Source organism: Bactrocera dorsalis, unplaced genomic scaffold, assembly GCF_023373825.1.
Source record: "Bactrocera dorsalis isolate Fly_Bdor unplaced genomic scaffold, ASM2337382v1 BdCtg069, whole genome shotgun sequence".
In the NCBI taxonomy this organism is placed as follows: Eukaryota; Metazoa; Arthropoda; class Insecta; order Diptera; family Tephritidae; genus Bactrocera; species Bactrocera dorsalis.
In genome coordinates this window covers 64301-75000 of record NW_026038120.1, presented here as the reverse complement: position 1 = coordinate 75000, position 10700 = coordinate 64301, and the positions used below count along the sequence as shown (strand labels likewise).

Sequence of the window (10700 nt, the reverse complement as noted above, 5' to 3'; positions counted from 1 at the left end):
TAAATTTTTAGTGCTGACCAATGTATCGACCGACGAACGTGGTCTGTACGTGTGCTTTGCTGCGGTTCCTCCACGTCAATCTTCCGCCCCCATTACCGGCTCCAATGCACAAGCAACAAATGAACAGAGAAAATCAATAACAGCATCATTGCCTACATCTGCCTCGCCATCGACGGCGTCATCGTTGATATTGACAACAACGTCATCATCGTCAACCTTATCATCGTTAGAAGATATAAACGTATCAACAATGGTGCACATAAGTGCAGCAAATGCTTCAACTACCTCATCGCTTCCAATGCCAGTGCCCACAATAGCCGTAGCCACCGCCACAAACGCAAATGCAAACACAGTGAATATATCGACGGCGCAGCAAGTTTCAAAAGCTGACAAAGCTACCACCTTAAACAATAGTGGACAGACAATGGAAGCGCCTATACCGGACGCAGAGCGGAAGACAGAAGCAAATAATGATGATAAGAGCGAAGAAGAAACCGAGGCGGAGGAATACCAAGCTGTCGAAAAGGTCAACTTGACCGTGCGCACACCGCCAGGGCCTGTTACACAACTTTACTTCAAAGCATCCACTATTCTAGGCTTTCTAATCTGGCGATTTAACAAAACCAATTCCGGTGGTTATCCAGTGCGCAGCTTTACTGCCGAATTTCGCAATGTTTCGTATAATGAGACACCCTACAACCAATCGTTCGAACACGAATGGAGTCGTATGGACCCAATTAATATTGCGCCGAATGTTGTAAGTTAGAAAATGCACCTACAGAAATATATATTTTATGTAGACTAACTATCTAGTCCATTTTTATTGAATCCCTGAACATTCTCCTTGGAATTGATCAACCGTTACAATGCCAGTACCAGTGCACTTAACATATGTATGTAGGTATTGCAAATATTTCGATGGCAAGTGGCCATTACGTCCACATGACATGAGCAAAATATTTCCGTTATTTCATGTGCATGCAATGGAAAACAACCCTGGTACTTGGTACTTGCGTGCTATAATTTTTATTTGCATTCATTTCATATCTTTGCCGCCACCCACTCGATAAGAGTCGCACTAACTTAATTATTTCAGAAATAATATATTCATATGTTTTTTTTAAATTAACATCTTATCGAATATCAACCGACGAATTCAGCGGCAAATGGAGGTATATCGCCTGGAGCCCAACACTACGTACGAATTTCGGATATGGGCCAACAACCAGTTAGGCAGTGGCGAGGTTGTTACTACCAATGTAACAACGCTTCCTGAAACCAAAGAGGAAGGTGAGTGTGGTGCCAATACAGACAGACAGACAGACAGAAAGCACTTAATAACAATCTTATAAAAGGCTTGTAATAAAGCCAACTTACTTAAAAAAATCTACATCGAGTGTGCCGGAAATGTTCTTCGAAATATTCTGAACAACTTTGCCTAAGAGACTGTGGGTCTAAAACCGGCGTCGAGCCAGCGATTTTTAAGGCGAAATTTAAAAATACTGATTAATCGATTTTATGGAAGATATGTGATATCCGATCTGACCGATTGCGACAAATGATTAATAGAATATCAAAATTCATTAGGATATTTCGAAAACTGTTTTAAAAATTTTTATGACATCTAAAAAATTCGCCTTAAAAACTGCTGACTCGAAACCGGATTTGAAACCACAGTATCTTAGGCAAAGTTGTTCAAAATGATCCATAGAACATTTTCCGCACTCGGGATTTTTTCATTTTTTTGGCTTACTGTAAATCACCCCGCTCTAATGTACGAACACACGTAATTGTGTTCAGCTGTTACAAGTTGTCTACGTGATCAACATTATGTACTCATAAAAAGTTTTTTTTGTAATATATGGACATCTTAGAGTGGAATTTGCTAAGTTTTTCATAATGCGATCTTCGATTAGAACAATGGAAGTGAATGTACAAATGTGTTTCACTTAAGTGAGTAAGAGATAGGAAGAACATGACAAACATATAATCTTTAATTGTGTTCGATAGCAAAATTACAAATCTCTATATGTTATTTATACCCGAAAAAAAACATAAAATAGTTTGAACAAAAAATATTTAATTAGTTGCGGAATCGGAAAAAGAAGACAATGTGGGTTTGTTTACAAAATTGTATCTCGCTGTACCTCACACAAGGATCGCTGCAATTGAAGAAGCATTAAATTGAAAAATCTCCAACACAAAGTATGGGTCTCAAGCTGTCACTTGTGTCACTCAACTTTTGAAACATAGATACCTTTTTGGCATGAACAAACTCAAATTAATTGCCCGTTATCGCCTCATATAATGACACCTTACTTGAAAAACTTCCGAATCGATCGAAATAAACTCAAAACAAAAAAAATATTTAAATTCGTTAGAAAATGTGCAGTACGTTTAAAATATTTGGAAATCAATAAAATTAGGCTAAGCGTTAATATTTTTTTCTTAACTGTTCGCGAATACTCTTTCATATTATTCAAGAAATAACTTCTTTTGTTCATTAAACATAAACCCCCCACAATCTTCGATCAGCTCCAAGGTTATCATTTCTACACTCTTTTGTAATTTCTTATCAAAATGTAATTTCCAGATTTCCATAAATGTATGTAGCCTTTAAAGATGTATCTGTAAATGTGTCTATCATCCTAAGTATACACATACATACATACAAACATACACATAGTCATACACTCATAGATATGAACATTACCAACATATGTATGTATGTACGTAATGAAACTAACATAAATATGACTTTTTGCTATTATTTCCTGTAACTTTTACTATTTTGTTGTGTGTTATTGTTCGTAACTCGCCTTTCCACGTATCTTTCTTTTTTATATCTTTTTCTTTCTTATATAGATTTAATACGCCTTATACAACCCGACTTAGATAATTTCGATCCGCGCATTTGGATAATCGCCGTCAGTGTTGTACTTGGAACTCTTGTGATATTAGCAATTGGACTATGTATAGTTTTATCGAAAGAATGTTATCAATCATCGCAAACGGGTACTAACCATAATACAGATACTACAAACAATATCACTAGTAACACTAACTACACCGCCACCAGTGCTATAGCTACTCGTAATATACCTAATGCAGATGCTGAACGCAATTTGAATGTTGTTGTCATGGCTTAATTTCATTTCGAGCGCGACCTTTGTTGATCGCAATTTATTATTTTATCATTATTCCTTATTTTGCTTTGTGTACAATTTTAAATAGTATATGAGTGCTTTTGCTTTGATACATGTATGTATGTTTCTATAAACATAAATAAGTACTTTGTCAATTTTTCAATGATTAAAGTGTGTAAATATTGTTTATTGTTTGCATATCGGGTGTTTTAGATCGCTTGCGACAAGTTCCCTCTTATATATATGTATGTGTGTCTATTTAAATCACGGTTCAACATGATGTGACAGAACATATCTAATAAAACATATTACTCGTGCCCCCTTTTCTAGAATTAAATTCAACTGCATTCGAAAGTTACGTATACCACCCGTAGTACATAGTAAGAAGCAAATCGTTTTTGTCGATAAAATGGACCACTACACTTACTTACTATATATGTTATATATATTGCATTGAAATCAACCTCCAGAAAAAACTAATAAATATTTCTTTTTTTTTATCAAATATCAAATTTGACCTGCAATTTTGCGTAAATGAAGCGCTACATGAAGCCTCTAATGTGTATAAGTAGGCACTGCTGGCTTAATTGCTCTTTTAATGGAATAAATAGAAACATAAAGCCAAATTTTGTTTAATAAGATACAACATTGGAACATTATGCAGAATAAACTTTAAATTTCTAGGAAAATGCAAATTAATAGTAATGAATTATTGTTTTGTACTAAATCCGAAGCTTTCAATACTGAAATATTATTTCAAGTTTTCAGACTCTAACTTTTGACCTTTTAAAATGGTGTACAGAGTCCTTAGTTGTTTCAAAAGTTTTTCGATTCGGTACACTTGCTGTTTTGTACGGTGTAACGAGTCAAAGGTTGATAGAAAACATAGATTTTATTTCAACATGCAATAAAGACAACGGTAACTGATTTAAAACTTTCATTCGATTTGTAGCGAGTGCAATCTGAACACCCCTTTAGCGTTTTGCACATTTAATTGCTCGAAATTCGGGTTTAACAAATATGAAAATATACATGTATTTAATAAAAATGTTTTAACTGTTAATACTGAAATATCCTGCACACTTATTTGTTTGTACTTGTACATTCTTCATTCCTATATTTTTATACATAACTACAGTGCACTCGCAAAAACTCGAACTAATAAAATCCATACTTGTACGAGTTAACGAATTGTTCAAGCGTTCGAATGTTATGTATTTTAATTTATTTATTCGTTTTATCAATCTTTATACTTATAACTATTCAATTTTTCTAACATATTTCAAAATAATAGAATTCTGTGGTTTGCTGTTTTATAATTCATGTTCATGTGTATGTCAGTCGGTCATTTCCACCGAATTCAATACGGCCTTTTCGCGTAATGATTGCAAGAAATTAATTCCTTTTTGTATTGACTTCTCAGCAGTTGCATATTTTATAGATTTGTTACAAATTCACCCGAGTCAGGTAAACTAATGCGTTTTGGTTAATTTTCACCATAAGCCTAAAATCCATCTTCAGAAATTTTTCCCAATGAGTTTCTCCTCAATCAAGTAGTTGTCTTTAAGCCAATTATTTATTTCTTCTTGTGTAAAAGGAACCTAATATAAGTTTATTGCTGTTAATGATGAGTTTTGACCACAGGGTCTAAGCCTTCGATAATATATGCAGCTTCTTTTTCCAAACTTTCTTGAGTTGAAGCTTCCATTTGGTTTAAAACACTAAGGGGAATATCTACATCGTCTTACAGGTTGGCAAAGTTTAAAATATTTATCCAGCACAAGACTGAAGTCTCTTTTCTGAACCAAAGATGTAATAGCATCACTGAATTAATTTTAATTTTAATTTTTTAATCATTAATTTAACCAATTCGCATTCATCAGAAAAAATGGCTGCCAATAGAGCATTTTGACGATATAACTTTGTTATTCTTATTGCGTTTTGATTCATTGGTTGAATGAAACGAGTGACATTGTAATTGAGGCATCTTCAAATTTTAATTAATTTTCGTTTGGATGCGAAACTACGTTTTCAAGAAGAAGTAAATACTTTTAAGTCAATCCGACTTCTTATAAATAGGAAAATATCGCTTAATTAAAGAATAGATTTTTAAGAGGGTAGTGTAGTTGCCTGTGGTACAAACGAAAAGTGAACTAGTTTTTGAACAAAGTTGATGTCATATAGGCTGGCTTTGTACTTCACTGGGGAGTTGAAATGCTTAAATTTTCTATTCACTTGTTTCACTCAATTTAATCTTGTGTTCTTCAGTAGCATTGGCACACGCTAAAAATATATATATGTTTTTCACATTTGTTTCTCGGTGCCTGTTTTTCATTCTATTATAGAAACGTATAATTTTTCCGAAAGAACTAAATAACCCGAATTCATCTGCATTGTAAATTTAGTCAGGATATAAACCAATTTCCAGAATTTGAACTAGTAGCTACTTTTGAATAGCTCAACTAGTTCCGGTCGCGAATATAATTTTTCCCCTGAGATCGAAATAATTCATATTGCGTGTCGCTTCATTCATCGCTGGCAAAATCTTGATCTTGATCAATCTTGAGCTATCCTTGCTTAACTCCGTAGCTTTTTCTTTTAAAATTAATCCGTTGATTGGGTAATTCTTGCTGCGTTGTAATAAAGCCATTTGTAAAATGCATTTTTATTGTCGGAAGTTTTGAAACACGGAGCGTTTACATCTTCCAGGGCCCGATAGAGTTTTGCTAACACATTCTGAAGTTTGTTTTTCTTTTTTATAATTCCACAAATTTGGGCCTACCAATATTGAATTTTTTCGTACGTTCGAGTAATCTTGTGTTCGAGTTTTCGCGAGTGCATTGTATTATGAAGCACATAACATATGTATATAGCAAATATTTAAAACCATTCTGTAGAGGAAAGATATATAGTGTAAAGAGACAATACAGAGCGCTTGATAAATCGAAAAAGCAATCATCTTGTTAATGATACCTTTGATTCTTACTCGAATAGAAGCTGAATATATTTTCGCTCATCTATGTATGTATACATCTTTCTGATAAAAAAATGTGTATTCATGTATACATCTCGTACATGGATGATTTGCGGAGGCGCAATTTGAATTTTCCTCGTGGTGATGGTTAGTTAAAAAGAGAGGCCCCAGCTTCAGATAGCAAACGGCCGCACTTAGGACCCCTGTGATCACTATACCACGAAGTCCGCATTTCAAAAATAGAAAAAGTTTCGATAATTTCAAGTTTTCCTAAATACTTTACCAGTTTTCGATTTGAAACATACACATAATCATAACCTCAGGCTTTACCTTGATGCTTGAAGTAAAATAATACACACGCATATATAATATACGTATTTAACTTTATGGGATAAACCCCAAAGCATTACTTCAAATTCATAAATCAAAATTGAAAAAAATATTCTATATTAATTTAAAGTTCGAAACTATATTCAATATTTTAATTTGAGACATGGATGCTTGTGTATAAATTTTAATTTGCTTTTAGATTTTCCTTTAAACTTAGGTATGATTTTAAGCAGTTTCAAATAATTTCTCAGAAAGCTTAACTTAAAGAAATCTAACATTTCAAATGGACAATCAATGAACTAGAAAATAATAACTTTTTAGGCAAAAGCTTTGTATTTATACATTAAATATACATACATAAATATGTGTACTTAAAATACGGTAATTTATGCGATTTACACTTTTCCACTTTTCAATCAATTAGTATTAAGCTTTATTGTTGTTTAGAGCAAGGAACTAAAAGAAAATACAAAATATAAATATTTATGTATTATTGTAAAATAATTATCTTATCTGTAAATATGTTGAAATGAATTGTATAATGTGTGTTGTTGTCAATGTTATTATATTGTTGTTGTCGTTGCTGTTGTTGATAGAATTTAAATATATAATAAAAATACATTATTGCATTCGTTGATGAAAGTTGCTTCTGTATACACATTTATTTACTTTATTTATTTTAGTCATTTGCTACCTAAAAGAGAATTTTATAATGTCAACATTAGCAAGCAAATATCCAGTCACTTTGCTCTATGCGCACACCATCATCATCGACATCAATACCATCTTAAATGACATTAAAGTTTTACAGTTATAAAACGGGATTAACGGCATTTTCAAAACACATTCTTTCTTTATTCTTCTCTTTTCCATTCCACTATGCGTCTCTCTCTCTCTTTCTCTCTCTTTTGCTAAAAATCTCACCCAAATCCAAATAATTATTATTCACGCAATATGAAAATAAAAATAATCACAACAAATAAATTGAAAAACAAATAACATAAATACAACTCATATATGTATATGTACACTCTCAATTTCTCTATGGACAAATATACATCGCCGACTTATTGAAAAACATAACGCGAACTCCTGTTGAACATATAGATTTCGAGAACGGTTGGGAAAGCATCGAGCTTATACCGAATATAATACTGAATCCGGGTTTCTGTGAGTCGGATGGATCCGAACCAGTGCAGCCGTACACACGAACTATCATCTTTGGTGAAGACGACGAGAGTGATGGCTACGAGAGTGAAGAATCAGATCACGAGCCACCCATGGAAAAATTCAAGCGAAAAGTGTCGGTTTTCTTCACAGGCCCCACAATAAGACGCATTTGAGTTAAATCGGATGACGCCTATAACGAATGCGGCAAAGAAAATAGCATTTGTACACTTATTATTATTTACATTTTGTTTTACTCACATTTTGGGACGTTTGTGATTTATAGTACTAAGAGCTTGCACCCTTGTACAGGTTATTTTTATCCACCATATAGATTTTAAATTGTTAATATGCATATTTTCGAATATAGAAAATCATAATTATTCTCAGCAGGGTTGAGATAAAATTTTTAGGAGGCGATTGCAGTACCGTTGCTTTAATGCTAGCTTAAGATTGTAAGCAATTATTTGTTAACACTGATAAGAGAAAAATCATTATAATATTTGTAAAAATAGTAGCAAAAATGACAAGAATTATCGCCTAGAAAAGAATGTAGGTACTTATGTATATTTAAGAAAATATAAGCGAGCTTTTGTTACGAATCAAATTTTATAAATTAACGCCTAAGCAAATTGTTATTGAATATACACACATATGTACATATGTACATACAAGCAAACACAAAGTTAAAGACACTTAGAAAATTATTAATACGCATATAGAAAAAAACTTACTCGAATCCATACATACACATGTATGTATAGACTCACGATACATCTAAGTTCTCAGTTCGTGAAACGCGACCCACTTATTAAAGTTAAGATCCACCCTTTTCGGTTCTAATCCCCAACAGAGTGAAATTCCGCACGAGCGAGACAATGTTTTATTGTGCTTTATATACATACATAAAGAACAACGCAGTCTAGTTTGTAGTATTCCTGTATCCTTCTTAATGAGAAGCTTATCTTCTGCTTTGATTTTTAACTTTCATCAGATATACTGATTTACGTGTGTTTTTCGTTCAGTCTATTAGATCTCCAGGCGAAATTACTGAGTTTGCGTTCCGAATTGAACCCGTGTTTAGTTACACTCACATACATATGCCTATGCAAATACGACTGGAAAAAGATGAAGCTTAGAACTTAGGAAATTACTACCAAATAATGGATGAAACGATATGCATAAATAATTGTTGCTGTGATAAAATTTCAATTGGAAAACGCTATGTATTAATAAATTTAATATATTACAAAGTTATTAACTAAAGCAAGAGCTCACATTTGAATGAAGATTGAATAAATTGTACATTTTTGTGGGGGCCAACACGTTGTCTTATAAACACTAAAATGGTAGTGATACATAAACTTAAATTTGCGTAAATACAGTTGTATCATTTGTTTGTTTTTCTTTATTTTTTTTTTATATAATTGCGCGGTTCTTCGATATTTTTAATGTTATCCAGAATTTGCCTAACCTTGTCGTAAGCATTATATGGTGCGAGTTAGGTTTAGTGTGTCCTTAAATCGACAAAGTGGGGATAAATTTCGATACGATTCCAGTGGAATGAGAGAGGTGTTAGCGGAATTCTTTGTTCTTCCCTTCATGGTACATTCCGTTTCTTTATTTCATGGCAATCAAATAATTGTAGCGATTAGAAACAATTGCCAAATTGTCTACATGTATTTGCCAATTGTCTGATGTAATGAGCAGTCTGAAAGTTCTATTATACTCGTAGTAGTTAAATACAAGTACATTCAGTAAATCCAGGTCGTAATTATTAGTTGTCTGAAAATCTATTCAAAATATCTCCCCATTCTACACTAAAAGTAGATCATCATATCTAAGGCTGAACGGTTGCAAGGTTGATTTCATTCTATATCGGTATCCCCGTTTTTCCGACATCTTTCTTCTATGTGGTATATAACTCTAGGATAATTGGCGCTTAACTGCTCAACCATCCCCATATCTCATAAATGTTATTTATAACACAAATGCAAATATCCGACTTATTCACTAGGTTATCCCACTTGTCAATTACTTGCTTCTCCTCCCATCTGTGGTTCGTGCCTTGATGTCATCCAACAAATGGAGATCTGTTCTAAATAATTTAGCCCTTAATATTATCAAAGACTGTTAGAAGGCAAATACATATATGTTATTTTAATAACTATAACCAAACGAAATTGATTTGACTCCAGTTGAAGAAACATCCCCTATTTGAGAGGGCATATACAATTGTACACACGTTCATACAGACATATGTGTGTAAAGGTAGTTATACGATTATACGAAAAACAACAAGCACAACAACCACAGCGTGTGAAAACAAAAAGCATTCAAATAAGAGCCGCATTAAATTTAGTGATCAAAACGCCTTCAAAATGCAATTATACAAAAAAGAAATGTAAAAAAATTACTAAATAATATTAATAATAAACAACCGAATAGTAAATGCAAACACTTATGCTTTTGTGTAAATATTAATTTTTAGAAATAAAACAGCGAATTTTTATTGCGACACATGCATACATAGGTATTTAAATGCAATGACGCTTGATTCATACACACCTTTGTGTGCGTAGATTATAAAGTCTTAAATAACTACTTTGTTAATTTAAAAGCAATCATTGAGACAAATGTATCATTTATGATTTACGGTTAACCCTAATATAAAATACATACACATATATGTATATGTGTATATGGAGATGCATATATAGTGTAACACGCGCCGTATGTTAGTATGTGAGTTGCTAAAAGCCCCCAAAGTATACCGAAACACCGCTGAATATGCTTCGAATATTAAAAGCTTTTAGGTATTTCTATATGTAAATGTCGCAAATTAACTGTAATTAAATAAATTTATACAAATAAAATAAAGCGAAGATTCAAAGTATTTTTATACTTTATCAACCAGTATTTCAATAGAAAATAATACTAAAGCAAAGGGTAAGTGAAATAGTGTTTTTGTATCAAATATTACATTTTCATTAGTAAGTACAGCTACCAACTCAACACAAAAAAAAAAAATGATTGCTTTAGTGATCCTTAACATTTAACACTTTTGTTAATTGCCTATTTTG

At 32.7% G+C, this 10700-nt stretch overlaps 1 protein-coding gene across 2 annotated transcripts; it reads left to right on the top strand.

The window, feature by feature from the left end:
- LOC105225514 (uncharacterized) lies at window positions 1-10526 on the top strand (the record flags this gene model as incomplete). 2 transcript variants are annotated; one of them, XM_049461638.1, is given in 4 exon segments in its annotated part: window positions 1-757; window positions 1161-1290; window positions 2866-3015; window positions 7558-10526. In XM_049461638.1, coding segments are annotated over 4 exon segments (1273 nt in total), but the record flags the coding sequence as incomplete, so codon positions are not given.
- Between the last annotated feature and the right edge of the window lie 174 nt (window positions 10527-10700).